At 35.3% G+C, this 23,027-nt stretch overlaps 1 protein-coding gene across 10 annotated transcripts in view; it reads right to left on the bottom strand.

The window, feature by feature from the left end:
• The window catches only part of CNTN4 (contactin 4), a 935,293-nt gene that overhangs the window by 289,908 nt on the left and 622,358 nt on the right, over positions 1-23,027 (bottom strand). For all 10 annotated transcript variants that reach the window (XM_032325555.1, XM_032325501.1, XM_032325492.1 and 7 more), the window contains 2 exons: positions 19,744-19,870; positions 11,683-11,858 (listed from right to left, as the gene is read on the bottom strand). In XM_032325555.1, coding sequence (XP_032181446.1) covers positions 11,683-11,858; positions 19,744-19,870 — 303 coding nt within the window. The remainder of the gene's footprint in view (positions 1-11,682; positions 11,859-19,743; positions 19,871-23,027) is intronic.

Raw genomic sequence — 23,027 nt, 5'->3', positions numbered from 1 at the left:
GCACTGAGCCTGACTCTGAGCTAGACTGAAGGACCCTAAGATCATAACTCAAGTCATAATCAAGAGTTGACCACTCAACTGACTGAGCTACCCAGGTACCCCCAGGTTTCTTTTTTTAAGGTGATAACAGTGTTCTGAAATTAGTGGTGATGGTAGCAACAGAAAACATGGTATGAGAAGTAAGAGAAAATACTTCTTCAATGAACTTTTTTTTTTAATGAGAAACACCATATTTAATATACAACTTTATGGAAGGCACCCCCTGTTTTAGAAATTTAAAAACGTACTTCCCGGTTAAAGGAATAAAGTATTTAGGAGGAGGTATTACCTCAAACTGGTATTTCTGTTTCTCTTGTATTCTTTCATTGGTTGACTAATATAGTCGTCCAGCCTCACTTGTTCCACAAATATTTATTCAGCACCTATCCATATATACTGGCCCTCATCTCATGTTAGTAACATTTGAAAAAAGCAGACCAAGATAATTACTAAGATTAAAAATGAGGAAATTCATGTGTTGTGTCTGTCACACTGTCCCATCACTGCTTTTTAACATAATTGTGGGCTACTTAAAGAAGGGTCTTCAAGGTATAATTTATCTATATTTTATGAGGCCAAGTTGAGAGATTGCTCATTGCACAACAAAGGCAGAGAATTTCGTGGAAGGGGTGGCAGGCAATAACCAGTATGAAAAAAAGAACAAACCTGAAATGTTAATGATGAACAACAATGCAAGTGTTTGGCAGAAAATTAATATTCTGATCATAACTGGATAGACTAAATACATATATCAAGGATAAATTACTGATCTTCAGAACCATCCAGTGAGGGTTTAGTGCTTAGTACAGAATTTAATCTCTGGTATAATATCTAACAGCATAATTTAGTTCTTGGAAAACACACACAGACACACACACACACACACCCTTTCATGATGCCCCTGAATTTGAGATTTAACCTCTGAACCCTAAAGCAAACTTTGTTCTGTAAAGGGATCACTACTATAGCTGTAAAGTAAACAACAACAACAACAACAACAACAACTAGCTAGTGTGGTACATAAAATACATGTCAGCTAGGAGGTAAATGGCCTGTACAGATTAGAGCCTACTCAGTGCAAGGTGCTCCCTGGGTGGACAATGGAATCTGGCCTTCGCTAGCACAGGGATTTCTGCAGAAATGTAGTAACACGAAAGGTAACAATGCACGAGAGACCATGGTCGAACTGTTACAGCCACAGGTAGCTCAGACACTCTAAATGTGATAATTGCCAGTTTTTAGGGCTTTAGTGTGTCATACAAAGGGGTCAAATTCTGGGAAAATGACCTAGAATAAAGAGGACCAGAGAGAGGGATTTGGGGTCAACAAACTACCCTGAATCACTTCAAATCCCTGCCCTATGAAGAAAGGGCCAATCCTGCCTATTCTAGAGAAGGCCTAGAGAGCGCTATTTCAAGTGAGAGGAGGAAGTACTGAAGAAAAGAAAAGGTGACTTTTTGAATTTTTGTAGCTACCTTTTTTCCATTATTTCATCAAATCATACTATGTAATGTTCAAAACTCTATTATGCTTACCAGAGGCAAATGCATGGCAGGACACAAAACGTGCACATGTAATCCCACATTTAATCAAGGCCATTGCTCTCAATACTTGGTTCCCTAATCCAGTAAAGTTACAAAAACACCCGATTTCAGCCTGATTCCCTATATGGTTGTATTTTTCCTTGGTGAAAGTGGTCAGCAAAGAATAGGAAAGGAATTGCACATATGCTGGTCTACTAGTCTCTTAGGTGGCTGCAGACAAGTTACTACAAATTTGGTGGCTTAAAACACACAAATTCATTCTCTCACATTCAGAAGGCTAGAAGTCTAAAATCAAGGTCTTAGCAAGGCTGTGCTCACTGGGAAGGCTCTAGGGGAGACTCTGTCCTTGTCTTTCCAGCTCTTGATAGCTGCTGGCAATCCTTGACTTTCCTTGGCTACATCACTACAATCTCTACCTCCATGGTCACATTGTCTTCTCCTCCTTGTGTCTCCTCCTCTGTTTGTTAGGAGGACCCCTGTCATGGATTAAGGGTCCAACTGCATACTCTGGATGATCTCACCTTGAGATCCTTAATTTACAATAAAAAAGACACTTTTCCCAAATAAGGTCACATTTATAGGTTGTAGGTGGGTAAGACATTGGGTGAGTTACCATTCAATCCACTAGAGGTAGTCTATTAGATTTTGAATTCTGAACCATAACTGAATATGTATCTACTATAATATCATAACCTCTTAAACAAAAACTCTTGAGAAAGAATGGACAGTGACATGATTAGAGTGATTCCTTAGAGTTGACACTTTCTGCCAGTCAGAAATTGCCCCCTTTTTCAAAGGAATGAGGACACCTGATTGTTCACCAAAACTTCAGTCAAACATAAAGCACAGTTAAGAGTGAGTAAGGAGGTAAGACTGAATCCTTATTCTCTAAAAATTAAGCTGGAAAAACAATAAAAATCATTTTAACATTTGTTGACTGAATTCAAACAGTGAAGCAGAAAGTGATAATATTTTAGTAACTTGTTATTTTTTAGTTAATATCCAAAGTGTTAATTTTTAACTTTTGTTAACTTTGGTGACTTTTTTTTTTTTAAAGATTTTATTTATTAATTTATTTGACAGGGAGAGAGAGAGAGAGATCACAAGTAGGCAGAAAGGGAGGCAGGCAGAGAGAGAGGGGGGAAGCAGGCTACCTGCTGAGCAGAGAGCCCAATGCGGGGCTCAATCCCAAGACCCTGAGATCATGACCTGAGCCGAAGGCAGTGGCTTAACCCACTGAGCCACTCAGATGCCCCAACTTTGGTGACCGATTAAGGTGACTGATTAAGTACTGTCTGATTAATAATCTTTGGACCCCCATCTGGTCTTGTTTTCCAATTTTCAGGTGAACAGTATTCTTAAAATATTCTTGATTTTTAAAAAATCTGCACATTTCATTCATTTAGTCATTAACTCTCTGTCAGTCATGTAGACCCCAAATTGGGTGGTGGGATGAGTGGAAGAAGAAATACCTAACAAAACCATAATTAACTGGTATCTGTACAATAATAGATTTCATAGAAGGGACAGAAAAAAAAATAAAAGGACAATTATGTTGTATACCTGTGAATTTCAATTATTAATTATACCAGAACTCACAACTATACACATCACTAAGAACCCATATAGCATGGCCATATCTGCCTAGTTCTTAATGTTTATATTATAAGATCTTCTAGAGACTTTGATTATTACCAATAATGTCTTTGTAATACTATACTAAGTTGACAGTACCTTTCAGAAACTTAGCAAGGCTTGGTTTAAATGCTTCTAACTATTCAATGAGAAAAATGTACTCCTTTATTGAGAGTCTAGGCCCTGCCTTGATAAGTGTTTTCAGTTTTACTGTCCAAATATTTCTTAATTGATTAAGTTTTAATTGATCTAAATATTCACAAATTATTTATCCAAACAATCATCCATCAACATTTTATTGCTCAGAAACAAAAGTTAGCTTATTTAAACAGACTTGCTAATTAAAAATAAGTCAAGCCAGTCATGGGTTTGGCCATCTCTCAAACCCCCAGTAATTGTTCGGATTGACTGCACATTTAATTCTTTGGCTATGAAAGATACACTAATTATTGAATATTAAAAGCAATGAACATTTGAAATTTACTGTGAAGAGAAGCAATAATCAAGGCTGAAAAACCAGGTTGCCAAGAGCCCCAGTTTGAACATGGTGCAATATTCTAAATTTAATACATTTTTCTAGTTTTTATTACCATCAGCACTGCAGTTGTCAGAGGGTGTCCAAGTTAAGGAAAACTCAGACAAAGCTCACTGTGGCAGCAATAAGAAAGATCTATTTCAATGAGAACATCTAATCAGCTTCTGTTCATCAGTGAAATATTTTCACCATAAAAATTGTTGGCTGCCACTTAATTGCTAAAGCTAAATGAAATTAACCTTAGAATGGATTGGTTTATTGAGTTACTTTACCCTTGTAGATATACTGCTTGAGGTCATAGGAAGGCCAAAATGGAGTGGCTTCTGCACCTAAGGGACCCCCTCACTTATCATCTCCATCCTTCTTCTTCTTCTTCTTCTTTTATCATCTTTTCCCTCTTCAATCTCTTTCTCCTTAATGTAGGTTCAGGAGGTAGGGTAGTGTACGAGTCTGGTTTCTTTTCCCACCTCAGACAAGGTACCAACAGAGATCAGCATCGGTAACATTCAAGGGCTTCCTTCAAAGAACATCATCTTGCCAGTGGCCAAGACAACACCAGTTTCTCTACAGGCAACTGGATTTTTGTTACATGATTTAATTTTACCATAAGCAATCTGGAGATACTTATGTATGAATTATTGTCATCCATGACCTGAGATGATGAAGAGTGTTAAGACTTTTTGTTCTGAAGATCTGAATTAATGTAAAACAGCTGAACTTCTAGGATGAAGGCCCCAAACAATGTTTATGAAGCAATCGAGTTTGATGGGCTAAAATCTAGAGTTACAGTATTATTCCCTTGGAAGCTCTTCATAATAATCTATATTTAAAGAATCTTTTTCACGTGTAGGGGAGGAATTATATGGGAGTAAGAAAGCTTATAATAATATGTCATTTACTGCTTGGGGACATACAGTTTACGAACCCAGGGTTATTTACCATAAAATCTCAATATTCAGAATGTTTTATAACCTACTTATAATAAATTGAGAATTTGCATTTTAACTTTTAGAGCAGAAATATTGTTATTAATTATTCTCATTATGGAACCTGAAACCAATTATATTAAAATTAAAGTCACAAATGTATGCATAATTGCACTACACAACATTATGCTTTTAGATGTTAACACTAAATCAACATCATGATGACATCAAGGAAGCTTATAACTAAAAAATTAAAAACAAAAAAAAATTAATGATGGAGATACTATATTAAAGGTTACAAAACACATTAAAAATTCCAAGTTTGTGTCTCTAAAGGAAACATGTTATCACCCATCCAAATCTATGTTTGAACATGAATTCCACTAGGAAAGTTTAATTTTAGGTATCATGAGGGAACCACACTTGGCAAATTCCATGTAATGGGTATCTGCTCAGGAATTAGGAGGTCAGGTCCCTAAGGTTTCCCCTCCTCCCACTGCAACCTCAGTGAAAGTTCTCTCATTTCACTAATTCTCAGATTCTTCACCTGTGAAATAAAAATACCCAGCCTCTGCACCTAGTTCAGTGCACCCTTGCTTGCTTCTGCTTTAGATCTACCTTGATTTATAAGAAAACATCCCTTCATCTTTATCTAACACTTCTTAGTTTCAAGTCTATTTTTATATTTTGTATAAATTCATCTATAGGACAATCTTGGGTTATATTAAGAACTAAACAGGACAATGCTTTCAAAGTCCTTAGCATAAAATCTGATAGTGTAATAAAATTATAATAAATACTATAATAATAGCTAACATTTATTAAATCCTTAGTGTGTACCAGACAATGATGTGGGAATTTTAATGGGATTAATTTATTTGACCCTTACAACAAAGGAGGTATGGTTATTAACCCCATCTTATGGAGAAAGAAACTGAGGCAGAGAGAAGTATCTTGTCCAGGGTCACAGGGCTATAGAAGGGGCTGAATTTCAAAGCAAGGAATTTAACTCCAGAGCTTGTGATCTTATCCATTATACCTAAGCTGTTAATAAATGTTAGTTATAAACTGATGGTTACCAGAGGGGAGATAGGAACAGGGATGGGTGAAATAGGAATTGATTTTTCAAATTTCTCTCTGTCTCTCTATCTTTCTATACACATATATACACACACATTATATATGGCTTTTGCATTATATATTACTTTAGAAATATAAAAAATTTAAACTTTCCAATGTAAACTAAGTGTCTACTTACATTTTTTGAAAGTTGAAAAAAAAAGAATGCAGAAAAATAAACAAACGTTGATTATTATATTTATTTTAAAAAGAAAAGGGAGGGAAAGAGAAGGACAGGGAAGAAAAGACAGAAAGAAAAGTAGAGAAAGTTATTATATGGCTTTCTCAAGCAAGAAAATATTCTGGGACTTTGCATATGCTGCATAATTTAGTCTTCATAACAACCCTAAGAGCTAACTATGGTTATCTTCCCAATGTCGATGAGATGTCTGAATTTTAGAAACATTACGGACACCAAAAGTGAAGCGGAACAATAAATAGCACTCCATTTCACTTAAACTTGGGCAATATAATATCTTAGGTTCTCAAACCCACATAATCAATTTTTAAAAATAGTTTTATGATTATTTTTCTAAGTATATAAGTATGTCATATAATTTACTTTAAAAACTAGATGTCCATATGTCTGAGAAAAAAATGCCCTACTGAATTACCATACACAATGACTCTCGAACAGATTTAACTTGGGATACTCGTCTGCAGGGAGTGGGCGGCGAGAATGATGAGGCTGTAGCCCTTCAAACTGCATAGACAAAGCCTCTTGAAATAGCCCCACCATTAAGCGGTGAAAATAATGAACTGAAATTCCCTCCATTCCTGCCTTATCTTCTGATTCAGCTGTCTATGTAAGAATGAAGGATCATTCAACTTGCTTTTTTCCTTGGATGGAGGGGAGATTAAAGCAAGGCTATTCCTAAAATATTGTACTGAAAAGCTAAGTATACTCTGCCAAGTTTTCAGGAGTCGGATGACATGTTTGACATATTCCATGCATGAACGATATTTTTTTAGGCTAAAGCCTCCTGTCCCAACATATACCCTTATCTGGAATAACACATCAGCTGTCTTCCGCATAATATCTTCCACCTCAGGGTGGAAATGCTTGCACCCACTTTCAAAACACTCTCAAAGGATCATCAGAAAGTCTTTGAACTCAGTGGTTCAAATCATGACCCAAATATGGCCTGATGAGTTTAGCATCCACTCTTACTATGTCTTCACTTGTTTAACAACTACTATTGCAAGTTTACTAAGGTCTGTGTACTGGGTAGACTCCTATAAAAAAACTTTTTTTTCAAAGATAATATTCATTTATTTGAGAGAGAGAGAGAGTGCAGGTGCACATGAGTGGGGAGACAGCAGAGGGGGAGGGAGAGGAAGAGAGAGGATTCCAAGCAGATATTTGATGTGGAACTTGATCCCACAACCCTGGCATCATGACCTGGGCCGAAATCGAGAGTCTGACACTTAACTGACTGAACCATGCAGGTGTCCCAACCCTGATAAATTAATCAATGAGGTTTTGTAGCCCTTGGTATAATAGAAGGAGTAAATAGTGAAAGGGGTATAGTAGTCTTGTGACAGCAAGAAAAATGAATGCTAATGGCTTAATATTGCAGGAGAACTGAAAAACAAAATGTGATCCAAATTGCATTACAATAATGTATGCTCATGAAAATGTCCCTATCTCATCAAGAGTGACTTAAATTATGCTATGCCTTTTTAATAAGGAAGGATTTTCAGCCTAACGATATTGAATGAAAAAAATGTTGGGGAGGAGTAGGTTCTGAAAGGAATCATCTCCATTAACGAGACTTTTTGCTTATGTGAATTAATTCATTCTTTAAAAATGCTAAATACAAGAGACTATCAAATTATGTCTACATAGCAGCATTATAAGATTTAAAAATCATCCATAAACAATGTATACCTTATAAGATTGTCATATAGATAAATTTATATAAAGTATAAAAATGAGACTTGAAGCTATGACACGATAAAGATGAAGTCATGTTTTCTTATCAAGGGTGCACTGAACTAGGAGCAGAGGCTGGTTTTCCTTGGCTATCATTTATTTACTGTGTAAATAACCATGAGTAATTCAGTTACTCTAATCTTAATTTGCATTTTTAAATTGATATAGGCCAAGAATATTTTAAGTTCTGTTTCAGCCATAAAATCATATGATTAAAAATGAAGAAGTATTTTCACTTGCACATTATGGTGCAGTAAGTATGATCAAAAGACAATATTTTTTCCCCTCGCTCATTATGAAGATGTTTGGGGTGAAAGCAATTAGTAACATTAGAGATGCCATTGTCATGCTTCCCCTTACATCACTGAAGAAAAGTATTTTATTCTAAACTATTTAAATAGGTTTTTGAATAAAGGCATCATCTTTTTATAAAATGAAGAAAAAAAGTCTAGAAACTGCAGAGTTAAGATCAATTAGGCTGGATTCTAGAAAATGATTAAAATATAAAGGGTCTGAGTTTATAAAACTACATCATTCCTCAAATAATTTTATACATATATTTTCTTTTTTGTGTCACTAAAGAGGAAACAAATTAAGGAAATCCTTTATTCATACATATTAAGTCTCCTAGACTTTGCAGACAAGCTAGTCTCAATTCTCTTGGAACTTAGACTCTATCGCAGTGATTAAACGATGAGGGAAAATAAATATACAAAATCATGCTAGGTTGTATTAAGTCCTAATAAACGAAACAGAGGATGTTATATAGAAGTAGAAGGCTGGAAGAAGGTAAGCAGAAGAGAAAAACAGAAATGATGGGAATTCCTTCTTAGGTTAGACAGGGTGATGTGAAACCTTTCTCCTAGGAAGAAGCTCTACCTAAATTTAGAAGGAAGGATCATGAAAATGAGCATGTAAAGTATCATGAGAAAAGCATGTAAAGCAGAGGGAATGAAAGTATCAAGGCTCCAGTACAAAAGAGAGATTCTCATTTTCAAGAAATTAAAATGAGCCCATGGTAATGAATTTGAGATTTATTCTAGTGCAGCAGAACGCATAAAACAGCAAAGTGGAATGATCTCATTTACATGTTTAAAAGATTAATCGGCCTGCTTTATGACAAATGGTTAAAGAAGATGTAGAGAAGTTGCATAGAGACCAGGTAGGAGGGGTATGGAAGAAAAAAATAATACATCTTGATTTTACCAAGCCATTTGGCAAAGATTCTCACTACTTAAAGAATACATAGGAGAAACTGGGGTCCAACTACAGTATGTGTGGGAAAATGTATAGCTAACTGAACAAGAATATGCAAAGAATATTGATTTAAAAGTTCAGTCTCATCTTGTCTCAGTGGAAGTTCTGTGTTGGCATGCTGCCCTGCCCTGGTCAACATGTTGTATCAATTATTTGAATGTACACATGCTTATCAAATTTTCTGCTGACATTAAAGTAGGAGGACAATCAATATGTCAGATTAAAAAATAGATATAAAACAATTTCAACTGTGAGGGAACAAAGGGTCACCACTCAGAAGGTGAATTTAATAGGGGTAAATATAATATGCTGAATTTAGGTTAATAAAATAACATGGTTGGGTAGCTTGGGATTAATAGACATTCATAAAAAATCAATCCTCAGATTTTATAGGACTGTATGTTCAAAATAAGGTTACAATGTGAGACTGGGGCTTTAAAATAAGATGAATATCAATGTCAGCTGCATTCACTGAAAAAGAAGTTCACATTGTGGGCTACTGCTTTTCCAACTGTCCTCTGCAAAGGTCAGGGCGCATGCATAGAATTGGGTGCATTTTGATATGGTCACAATTTAATAGATAAATTAACATAAATGTGTGTGTCATGAAGAAGATGGTTGTAGATTTACTGCTTGGAGAAGACAACAATTAAACATGATCATGTTTTCACGTATTTGAAGCCTAACCAGAATCCTAGAGCAAGGCTTGGGAGTTAGAATGATGGAAATTCAGATATTTAGCTCAATTTTAAGAACACGATGTTGGGTTTGTTTTTATAGTTTTGAAAAACTAGAGCAGTCTACCATGGGTCAGAATGCTTTGTGATGAATAGGTAAGCTCTCTGTTTTTAGAATTTTTTTTTTTAAGATTTTATTTATTTGACAGAGAAAGAGAAATCACAAGCAGGCAGAGAGGCAGGCAAAGAGGGAGAGGGGAGGAAGCAGGCTCCCTGAGGAGAAGAGAGCCCGATGTGGGGCTTGATCCCAGGACCCTGAGATCATGACCCGAGCCGAAGGCAGAGGCTTTAACCCACTGAGTCACCCAGGCACCCCTGTTTTTAGAATTTTTAAGGCTGAACAATAATCAGTCATGGATTCTTAAGGTACCAGATTGCCTATATTACCCATTAAGTGGGATAAGCAAGGTGGGCTCCAAACACTGGTCCTCAGGCCAACTCAGCCACAAAACGAGTGTTAGAGCTTTTCCTTAGGCTAATAGAATGTAATTAAATGACAACCCTCGAACATGATATTCTGACTTTTGGATAGTTTTGGTAGTAGAAATGCATGGACTCTTAAAAAAGGATAGTCTTAACAGTTGGTAATTTGTTTCTCAAAATGTCATAAATTAGAAAGATAGGCTTGGTAGTGCTATGGCAACCTTTATTTTTTGTTGTTACTACTGCGATCTTAAAAATTTCTTCTATGAATTCCAAAAATCAAAGAAGTAATCTCACTGAATGCAGAGACCACCCTACTCCGAGAATCAAAGAGTCTAAGAATATTTTTCAAAAGGAACCCAACAAAATTCACTTGTCATTCCTAAAAAATAGGTAAAGGTATCAAACTTGCATTAAACCAAGATAAAGAGTTTGGTTCTATAACACTCAATTGGACATATTATCCTTCTATTATTCTGCATACCTAAGAATATTTGGAAGATTCTATTAGGAAATATTCACAAACAAAATGATCTTGGAATCCAATATATATCTAATACTCAGAAAACTCATTTCTTAACTAGTAAAAATGCCACCTGATGGCAATAATAGATCTAGTACTGGATATTAGATATATTTGATGTTGAGTTCCCAGAGAGGATTTTGTTAATGAGAATATTCTACAGTGTTACTGCCAACAGACTTTGTAATTATGAAACCTTTGACATTAATGCACTGCTGTATGAGTTGGGATTTTACACAAGGAAATGTATAATCATATGCAAATACAAAAACCCTTAAAAATGTAGCTGAACATCAATGCTCAAAGACATTCATACTCAAATGTGTACTCACTGTTCTTGCCTGTGGATTTAATTTTCAACTTGCTATTTCTAAGTTCCACTTTCTTTGATATGTTCATGAACTTTTATTAGATGATGGTCTTAAGATATGGTGATTTATTTTTTAAATGTTCTAAACTGGAAGTATAAAAGGTATAATGTAGAAGCTAACACTTTGTCTCTACTTTTTGTTGTTAATCTAGTGGTTTTAAAAATTTTCCTAATTTATAAAACAAGAAAAAAACTGGAGAATTATAGGATTAATAGACTACCAACTTTTTTTTGAAACTCTGAGCTTTATGATTAAATACTTCTCAAATTGACTATTACTGGCAGTTCAATTGCTTGCTTATACACACTCTATAATGTCTGTGGGTTTATGTGTGTAATTTCTGGCTATGTAAATTTATGTATAAATTTGAGTGCGTGTGAACTCTACAGAGAGTCTCATAACAAACTATCAAATAATCAAACTGTCTTCAACCTTTTAAAAGCAGAATACATCTATCCAGTTAGATTTACAATTTATCCTATTAACAAGATATTTCCCAAATACGAAAAAAAGGTGAAGATCACATAACAAATTAAAATCTGCTTGATTTAAAAAAAAACAAAACAAAACTGTTTTAAAGGCTTAATGGTACCAAAACTCAAAGTTACATTTGCAGCATAATGTAATTGCTACTTACAGGCAAACTGAAGCTTTGCTTCTCTGCTAACAATTGTTCCAAATGAGTTTGTTGCTATGCACTGGTACGTCCCAGTATCTTGGGTTTTATTGGGGTTATTGATCAACAAGCTGCCTTCAACAACACTGTAGCGGAAATCCACACCAATGTCAACATCTGTTCCATTTAATTTCCACCTATAGTATAGAAATGCCGGTAGGTAAAGCCTTGTAATATTAATCAATATTTCTGAATCACATAAAAGATATAAAAACTATCAACAGCAGGAAATATCATCTGTGACTTTCTCAACCATGGGAAAAAAAAAAAAGAAAAGAAAGAAAGAAAGGCTCTATTCAGCAATGGTTGACAACTGCCATGGAAAGAGCATGTCTGTTACAGTAAACAATGATATTAAAATTTTAATACCTCCTTTTGTGGCTAATCTGATACTACACACACTTCACTTTTTTTTTTTTTTTAATCCCCATTGCATCTTGTATAACTTTCTTCAAATAGGGTTTCTTAGCCAAAGTCCTTTTTCTAGTTTGAAGTTAATCTTTTTTTTCCCCCCTTCTCCAAGTTTGTAGTTATTCTTTAAATGGGTCTATACCGATGACAGAATACACCACTTTCAGGTAGATTGCTTAGTATTTGATGAAATTGCAGCAGAGTTGCTTTGATTTGGTCCTTAATATGACTGAAATGGCTGACTGCAAAGCAAAGGAACTCTATTGATCTAGAGCTGTCTTAGGGACCAAACTAGTCTTAACCATGGATCACTTTGAGGATCTTCTTAGTAATGGCACTCAATCATCAATCAGCCATCCCGGTAAACCGAGATCAGGTAATTAGGTAACAGAGGCAAAGAGAGTTTTGTTGTTCTTCTCTTTGTTTCCTTGAATCATCTATGGTATTTGGCTCTAGTGTTTGGCCCTATAAATACATTTTACTGGGACTCACACATTTAAACAGCAAAGCTTTACTAACAGGATCTACTTCTTTCTCTTTTTTCTTTCGTCTTCTTCTTCTTCCTCTTTTTTTTGCAGCCAATAACATTCTAAAAAAGAGCTTATTTTAACCAAATTGCCTTCCTTTGAATACTTAGGAACTTATAAGCTAATATAATTCAGTGACTATGTATCTTATTTTTTTCTCCCCTTCCCTCCCAAGTTCTACACAAATACCCGGTAATGAAAATATCATAGTTGAAACTTCTGAAATATCAACAGTCTCACAGTAACATTTACATTGAGAGACCAAAAAATAAGAAAACACTGAAGCATAAAGGAAATTGGTAAGAAACAATAATAAGACTAAAGAATGAGAGACTTCCATTTTAATCTCCTTCAATCAGTAAAAAACAAACAAAGCCCATTAAAAATGTATATTTGGGGTGCCTGGGTGGCTCAGTGGGTTAAGCCGCTGCCTTCGGCTCAGGTCATGATCTCAGGGTCCTCGGATCAAGTCCCGCATCGGGCTCTCTGCTCGGCAGGGAGCCTGCTTCCTCCTCTCTCTCTGCCTGCCTCTCTGCCTACTTGTGATCTCTCTCTGTCAAATAAATAAATAAAATCTTTTTAAAAAAATGTATATTTGTACATACACGCTCATTGTGCATCCTCTCATAACATTCTGGAGTATTATGGCTGCTGCGTACATGTAAAAGGATTTAAATGAAAAAATGCAAGGCAGTTTGTTTCAACATTTTGGATATTTGGTATCCACAAAACAGAAGTTTAAGGAGGATTCTTTTCTTTCTGTCAAGATCTCTCTCACGCTTCAAGGTCAATTTTAAATCACACCTCTTCCAATGAAGTCATTTTCTATATTCCTACTCAAAATTAATCAAAGTTTTCCACAATCTCCTACAGGAGTCTCTCTGCTCTATTACAGAGCAATTCCGCCTTCACTGTAGATAATTTGCCTAGATCTCTTTTGCATTGTCCCTTTAGCAATCTAGACCTTGACACTTTTCCTTGTACTCAATAAATGTCTGTGGAACCTGACTACATATTTTACTTCTCTGCTGTATATTTTAGCTTTGAGCATGCACAGTTTATGAAACATTCTAGCCCCTCACAGTATGGTGTTGTATGTTTGTTCACATCTATGTCTTCGAAATAAAATTTAGAAACATGAGGGGCAGGAAAGCTAGGTCAAAATCACAAAGTGGGACATAGCTTTTTATGTGTTTGTTTATAAGAAGATGGGTATTAGAAACAGACATTGTTTTTAAGCTTGACAGTAATTCTCTCTGTGCTCTGACACAGGCATGAAAGCAATAAGCAATAAAAAGAGAAAGCCGGGTTATATTTTAGCAGGTCTATATGCACATGAATCTCTAAAAATGACTGCCTGCCCTAGACATTTTTTTTTTTTTTTTTGAGTCAGCTGATCACGTCTTGGCTATAACTCTCACTTCAAATGATAGTCGAGCAATTTAATATGACAAATCTAAGAACTCAAAGAGGAAATTGCAATATAATGTGAGCTGCAAGCAGAATGTGGAATTTAGAAATGGACCATGTGAGCCTTTTTAGAAAAGTGGTTGTGGGGATAATGAGAACACCTCTGTAGGTTTGTCTACACTAGTCATCTCAACCTAAATGCTCTGCAGAAAGTCCTTTAATCTACTTTATTGCCTGCTTTTACATACAAATAGCAAAGGAAAAGAGATTATTTAGAAAATAAAGTGCTTGCTGTGAAATGCAGTTGAGACTAGATTGCAAAGGACTATACCCAGCTTTATTGCAATGAAGTCAGTGTTCATTCCCACTGAATGTGGATTGCACTGAATTCCTTATCTTATCCCATACTGGAACACTCTTTGAAAAATCAGTTTATTTTCAATGTTTGAGTCATCTTTTAAGTACTGGCAATAGAAACAATGCCCATGTGGAACAAAGAGAGATTTTCCCTAGGGTCAGGACAATTGGTGAGTCCCGTAAGTTGATTTCTGAACCACTTTGGGAACCATAACTCAGCTCTTTCCAGAGAGTCAGGCTGAGCCCAACTAAAAGCTGACACTATAAAGTGCTGGAATGTACAATTTTCCAGACTTTGCTGGGAAGCTATCTGTGGAATTTGTTGCAATAAAACCCTCTTTCTTTGTTCACGGTCTCAATTTGACCTGGAAGAAGGGGCAAGACCTTTGTGACTTGGAATTTGTTGTTTATAAACTAAGTTGAACAGAAACTTCGCAGTAGAAGTACTCCAGCCAAGTACTTGAACGTCCCATCTGTCTGGAAAGGGAAGCTGAGTGCAATAAGTAATGTCACAAGTCCTTAAGAAACTTTAATGCAAGGAAAGTCGGCAAAAGTCAACAGTTCTAAAATTTTTCTGGGTCTAGGTCAATCCTTTCAAAGTTGAGGGGCAGGAAACAAAGAAAAGAGAAGGCTCAGTTGAGGGAATAAACACAAAGAAGAGAGGTCAGTTGTGGTGTTTGCGGAAAAACCTAATGCTGAAAATCCCCATGGAGAGTTCACCTTGAATTTCTCCTCCTTGTTTGTCCCCCTCAAAGTCAGCCTGAGCACTGAAAAAGTAGAGCCACACTGTTTGAAAATACCTGATCTCTCCATTCTATCCCTTGCTCTTTCCTTCAACATGAGGGAGTTTTTAGCTCCCAGGTAGCAACTGGCTATTATGTTACAGAGAAACTGCCAAAGGTATAAAGGAAAACCCAGTACCCTGCAACCAATTGCTGGTACATTTGATTAAAAGTTTTCTTCTCAGCTTTTCCTGGCAATCTTTAAAAACATAATAGGTTTCTGTTCCACTGCTTGTTTTAAATAACAAAGCAGGCCCCTGTATCTTGGAAACACAATGTTACAAAAGCAATGTTAATTAAAGGTCACAGTTTGGGGTAAAAACCAAGCAACAACTTGCCAAATTCTGCTGCAAAATTTGTTTTCATTTAAGGCTAACATCTGAACTTACACTTGGCTCTGTGCTAAAAAATAGGCCCATTTAACTCATCCTTTATGTATTTGAAACCTTTGCCTCTCGCATTTATTTTTTACTATATAACACATCTTAAAATATCTGATTTAACCTTGAATTCAACATATTCTGTGTGCGGAGAATAAGTGCACATTCTGGTTTGTCTGGGACAGTGCTGGTTTTACACCTGCTGCCCTAGAATAATTATTAACAGTGGCCTTTTACTCTCAGAACTGTCCTGGTTTGAATGATAAATTATATATCCATTAGAGTGTTTTTTTCCCCCTTTCAGTAATGCACGTCTTTTGGCAAAATATCCATTTAGCAAAACGTCATTTGCCCTCTGAATTCAGTTAAATATTTCCTTTTCTATGCAACTTTCCCTGTACCTTCCCCTTGCATCCTGAAGTAGACTCTCCAGGATGCCCTAGAATATGGACATCCTTTACAGCAAGGATAGCAAAATACTCTCTGCATAGCACTGCAGCGACCTTCACCACTTCTTAGACCTAGGGTGGTGTCCAGTAATATAGTGGTTTGATACAGTAGCTTACTATAGTGATTTAAATACCTTTCCTGGACCACATATTTTCAGAATCCTAATCCATATCCCAATTCAAGGAGAGATACTATGGTGAACTCTTGGGTAGAAGCTCTAGAATTACTTCTCCCGGGTAATTGCTGAGCCAGTTCCATGCACCCATAACTCAGAATTTGAAAGACACTGGGTGGTGTAATGAATGATGATATAGTTGATGAATGAATGAATGAATGGGCACACAAATTAAATTCTAAAATAATTTCTACTACACTAATACTCCAATCCTTTAAATTATATAAGATGTCCTTTATCTTCTGCCAAATTGCAAACTAAATATCTCAGTTCATACCCCACTTCTGTGGATCCTTAATGATCCAATCTCTTCCTCCCCAAAACTATGACATATGTTATCTATTATTTTGGTTTCTAAACACTATTATATATTGATCATTAGCTTAAAGTTTCATCATTAAAGGCAAACAGAGGCAAAATCATACGTATAAGATATATGAAGTCATGTGGCCTAACAAACATTTATTTACCAAACATTTACTTTTTTTTATCTTGCTGTGAATTTCACTCTTTCCCTCTGAAGTTCCAAGACCCTGACCCCGCCCTTCTCCTTAGTTCAGAATGACATATATACCACACTTTTGCCTATCTTTGGAATTTCATGTCTGTGTAGATTCCTCATACATATGAATTTGAATTTGATTTTCTTCTGTTAATCTGCCTTATGTTAATTTAATTCTTAGTGCAGCTAGAGGAATCTCAGACAGAAGAAAATTTCATCCTCCCAACATTATAAAGTGTCACAAGACAATAAAGTTCTGTTTCTCAAGAAAGTAATATTTTAAAGTCTCCATTTCCATTCTGAATCTACTGACTCCCTTTCTCAATAGTTAATTATGACCTCTAATTTTGTCTTTTTCTTTCCCTTGATTTTATGATTTTATCAAGTATGTTGGCATCCTTAAACAACTGCTCCGTCTTACCTGCTCTTGAACTTTATAAATATGGAATTATACCATTCTTTAGTGACTTGCTTTGTTTGCTGGAAATTATGTTCCTGTGATCCATCATACTGTAGCTGTAATTCATCATTTTCACTACTGCATGGGGTTACCTTGTACGAACATACTAGGTTATATTTATTTATATTATGTTGAATTTAGTTTTCTAAATTTCTGCTAATCTGGTACGCATTCAAGAATGTGACATTTCAGTTTTAATTTGTATGTTTCTGTTAATGGCACTGACAATCTTTCCATCTATTTCATGGATGTGTGATATTTCTTTTCTTAGAAGTACCTAATCAAGTCTTTCAGTAATGTTTCTACTAGGCTACTAAAAAACAGTTTTTACTTTTTGATTTGTGGGGATTTAAAAAATATTTTTGGATATTATTTCTTTGCCAATGACATGTATTAAAAATATCTTCTTCCAGTTGGAAGCTTGAAATTTTACTCATCTCAGTATTTCTGTTGAACAGAAGTTCTCAACGTTAATGAAGTTAAATATTTTCTTTTATGATTTGTGCTTTTTCTGTCATATTTGAGAAATATTTCCTTCCCTTCAAAGTCATAGATATGTATGCCTATCTTCTTTTAAAAGCATGTATGTCCCGTGCAGGTCTTCCAGTCACCTTAAATTGGCCTCTGTATATGTGGTTAGGTAGGGGACAAATTTTATTTTACTTTTTTTAACCATGTATGTAAATCCATTGTGCAGTATATCTTTTAAAAATTTACTTCTATTATTATCATGATTTTTAATTTTTATCTCCACAAGACAGTATATTGTTATTATTTTTATTGTTCAGTGTAATTGCAATTGGTTTTAAGATGGAAATGTTAACATTTACCACTTGCGTTACTACCATTGGTTCTTTTATCTTAGATACTCTACCTGGGACCATTTCTATTTTGTTTCAGTTATATCTTCTAGAATTTTCTTTAGTGAATATGTCTGTTGAAGTCAAACTTTATTTCTTTATAAAAAGACTTTATTCATTTGAAAGAGATTAAGAGAGGGAGAGAAGGAGCGGGCAGAGGGAGAAACAGGCTCTCCGCTGAAGAGGGAGCCCCATGAACAGGGCTTGATTTCAGGAACCTGGCAAGAGCCTGATATGACACTTGATCCTAGGCCCTGGGATCACAACCAGAGCTAAAGGCAGACACTTAACTGAGCTACCCAGGTGCCCTTGCTGAAATCTAACTTTAGTTTCTGAATGTCTGAGAACACATTTTTTTTTTGTTCTCCTTTTAAAAAAATACTTCTGCTATGTAGAAATTTGATAATTAATCTCTCTCAGCATATGGAAGACTGTCATCCGTCTTGATTTGTTTCTATTGAAAAGTCAGATGCTAATCTGCCTTCTATTTGAAGGTTATCTATGTTATAAGCTTAACTATTTTTAGAATTGTATCTTCAACTTGGGTGTTCTGCTATTTCACTATAATAATTCTAGATGAAGCTTTATTTTTATTTGTACTCCTTGAAATTCATTTGGTTACCTAAATATATAGCTTGGAATTTTTTTTTTTTTTTTTTACTTTTTTAAAAAAAGTATTTTATTTTTAGGTAATCTGTATGTAGACCCAACATGGGGCTGGAACTCACAACCCTGAGAATAAAATACTGCATGTTTCACTGACTGAAGTAGCACTCTTACAGCAAAGAATTTTTATTTGGCTTTGGAAAATTCTTAGCCTTCTCATAAAATATTGTCTCTGCCTCATTCTCCCTTGCCTTTCCTTATGAACTCTGATTAAACATATAAAAACATTTTCTATTAATCTCTCTCTCTCTCTCTCTCTTTTTTTTTTTTTTGTGGCTTTCCCTTTCTCTGTATCTCTCTCTCCCTCCTCTTTCTTTCTTTCTCTCTCCCTTTACTTCTCTTTACCCAGTTCTGATGCCTTTGGGTGATTTCTTCAGATATACCTTGCAGTTTACTAATTCTCCTTTCAGCTGTGTCTCATCTTCTATTAAGACTACTAGCACCAAAGTTTGAAACAGGAATTATTTTTGCTTTATAGTTCTTTGGGGAGGCAAGCGTATTTCTTGTTACATGCACTCTAAGTACATAGCCTTTAGGTCCCAGGTCTATCCTAGGAGGTATGCTAATGTTAGATTCTCCTCTTGGTCTTGGTCCATTCTAGGCTTTATGTATGCAGCTGCAAAATCCAAAGTTCTAGTCCACATAATTCAAGGTAAAACCTGCTTTTAGGGGTTAGTTTTCTTCTCTGGGTTCTAAATCCACTTTTTAAAAAATTTTTTATTTTATTTTTTTTTTAACTTCTGAGTACTTCTTACTTTAATACCAGTTTTTTGGTGCAGGTGTTAAAAGTGTTTTAAAAAAATATGTTAAGAAATATTTAGGCTTTCAGTGAGGGTGTCAGACAGGATATTTAATTCCCAGTACAGCCAGAAACAGAAGTTGGGCACTAAACCTTTCATGAACACAAAGATCTCTTTAGTGTCTCGGGGTATTCTATGATGCCTGTCTAAAAGCACTTTAAGTAATTAGTGCTCTATAAGTACTTGTCGATTTTAATAACAGAACTCGTACGCAAGGAAACGCATGATTTAAATTAACAAACCTGATATGCGGTTTTGGATTCCCTTTAACTTCACAGTTGAGCTTCACTTTTTTCTCCTCAGAATTCAAAGGGAACATCGTGTGACCTGGTTCCTGAATAAAAACAGGGCCATGCAGTGCGTAGTCATCTGAAATGAGAGAGGCAAGTGCCCCAAAATGAAGAATATCTTCCAAATGCAAACAATAACAGAAAACAACTACAAAATGAAAATAAGAGCAATAAAATAAGAACAAAAAAATAATAATACACAACAGATTTAGTTTCAGCTTCTTAGATGAAATTTCCCACTGAAGACTAATCCTTTGTAGATTATAATGAAGTGGAGACACAGACTCTCCTATTTCACACTGACAATTTATTTTTACTAACAACTTCCTGAATGCTTGACCTTCCCTTTCCTCTCCTCTTACTTTTTATTCTATCTGCCTTTTGCTTAGCCTTTTACTTTGTTTATGTTTTGTGCCTTCTATAGTTCTTTTGTGCTGCTATTACCCTGGGAGACCTTCTAATGTCACAAAGCTAAACATTTCTCTGCTCTGTAAGGGGATAATAGAAATGGAAGCAAGCAATGATGATTTCATATATACACTAATAAAGAGAAACATCTCTGTACTGCTAAAATATGTATAAGTTTCTTAAATTCTCTATGTAAGTAAAGAACAACCTAGAGTCATGATTCTCAAATTATCTGGTAAATGACCAGCTTGTTTTTGTCTTTTTTTCCCCAACCTACTAGGGATCCATACATGGGGATGTTCGTGTAAATATCATACAGCCGGAACCGTCTGTGACTCAGCACACAAATTCAGTTAACACTCAAATGAGTCTATAGCTAGCTCAGTAATACATGAGTATACAATGATGTATGAGTTTCTGAATACTTTCCCTCAATTAACACTGACTAGATGTATGAAACTTACTTTATCACAAAACAGCTATAAAGTTTAAAGACTGGAATAATCCAAAAACCATTATAGAGCAGTGGAGAGTACGTGTTTCTAGATACACACATAATAAAGATAGTCAAAATGCATCTCACCACCCATACCCATTTTCATTCTTCAAAATTTAGTTCAAGTTCATGTTTTTATCCTAGAAAGCTTTTGTAGACCTTTATCTTTTTCATTTAACCACATGATTCTTCAATTATATCTCCCTGTAGCCACTTTTCTTTTTCTATCAGGTGTATTGGTAACTTGTTTTGTCCTGTTTTGGACTGTAAGCTCCTTGAGATCATGATGTACACATTTTGGTATGTTCTGATACCAAGAGCAGTTTATGCACAGAAGATCATTACTAAAGATTTGTTCTATTTGTGTGTAATTTTTTTTCACTTTTTAATATATTCATTCAGTTAACTTAGGCATTGCCTAATGAATTTCCAGAAAGAAGGGCCAGTGGCTATGATACTGAATATTGCCCTGGAGATGACAATCCACTCCCCACTTAGGTGTGATTATTTTGAAGAGTGTGAATTGCAACTGCTATCCTGGAAAGCCTTTACAACCAGGCTTTGTTGATAAGTGATAAGATGAGAGTAAATTCATGCAGTTGTATCAGGATTGAGGAAAAAGAATAAAGCTGGCTTGGAAATCTTGGTGGAGGACACGAAGTAAGGTAATTTCTTGGAAGGTTTACAACCCAGGCTTAAAAAAAAATCCATATGTTGAACTTGGGATAGATAAAATGTAAGGAGATAAGATGACGAAACAGAATTCTATTTTATTATAGAGGAGTAAGGACAGCCAATGACCTCGTAGTAAGAAAAAGCAGGATATGAATTCAGACAAACCATGAACTGAGAGTCAATGCCTTGGGTCAACTACTAAATCAATGACCTAACTCTCCATCACTTAGTCTCTCTAGCCCTCAATTTTCTCATCTCCAAAATAACAGGATTGGACTTAGTCAGTGGTTCTATACCAGTTAAGAATGGGAAAGAATTCCTGAGTATTTGCCCATGAACTTATATGCACATACATGTAAAATATGCATTCAAAGATAACATGAATTATACTGTTACACCATCCTTTCTCCGTACTCTATGTATAAAATCTCTCATTAATGAGACTTAAACAAAAGAAAACAGGATCATGGGGCATCTGAGTAGTTCAGTGGGTTAAGCCTCCCTCTGCCTTTGGCTCAGGTCCCGATATCAGGGTCCTGAGATTGAGCCCCACATTGAGCTCTCTGCTCAGCAGGGAGCCCGCTTACCCCTCTCTCTCTCTCTGCCTGCCTCTCTGCCTACTTGTGGTATCTGTCTGTCAAATAAATAAAAAAAACTCTTAAAAAAGAAAACAGGATCTGCCAAATAACTGAAAAGCATAGAATGAAAAAGTACCTAAGCATGTACTTTTTTTTTTAACACTCATGGTTTGAAACCAGATAATTCAAAATACAGATATATACATTTCAGATTTTCAACAATTATATAGATAGTTTCGAAACAAATTTAAATACTGGTCAACGATTAGCTCAATTCAAATATGAAGAATTATGTGAATTTTTGGCATATCTATTTAAGTAGCAAATGTTCCTCTCAAGATCACTAATAGCTACACACTTGGATTTTTCTCTAAGAGAGAACTATTTCTATTGTTGTCCCAATTCTAAAATTATGTGTGTGTGTGCACGTGTGTGTGTGTGTGTGTGTGTGTATAATATCAATCATCTCAATTCATTGGTGTTCTCTGATTTGAAATTCATACAGAAATACACAGTCTATTACTAGTAATTCCGAGTAAGAATAAAACATAATAATGATTATCCAGGATGCAGCTGAGAGACTGTGGATTAACATCTGTACTATTTCTCAATGTATCCATGCCATATTTAAATAACAAAAATGGTATTTTTTCTGTGTATTTTGTAACAAGAATTGATAATAACGATGCTTTGCATTCGCTATAAATAACACATTTCATCCAAAGTTTTTATTTTCTCTTGGTTAACCAAGCTTGCTGCCTGTAAATTAACATTAGCATAAAGGGAGTGGTATTTCAGTTTTCATCTAAGGAAATCCATAGCCTTTCAAACATGAGCTGTTTAGTTTCAAAAAGATGGAGGGAGAGATTTTAGAAAGCTTAGCAATGCAGGTGTAGAAAACAGATAACCTAACTTTAAAAACTTTAGCCTAGAGTTATATAAATATGAACATTTTAGACAAAATGGAGTTAAAGGGTTGCTTTGTTTCTCTTAAACCTTGAGGTAGCTGGGTGAAACACAGTCCTCAGAATGACATTCTGAGATGAAACATGGAGGGAGGTATCAGTAAGGTTTGTTCT

The sequence above is a fragment of the Mustela erminea genome, chromosome 1 (genome assembly GCF_009829155.1).
Source record: "Mustela erminea isolate mMusErm1 chromosome 1, mMusErm1.Pri, whole genome shotgun sequence".
Lineage (NCBI taxonomy): Eukaryota > Metazoa > Chordata > Mammalia > Carnivora > Mustelidae > Mustela > Mustela erminea.
Note: the sequence above shows the minus strand (reverse complement) of the source record. Positions and strands in the feature narration are given on the sequence as shown.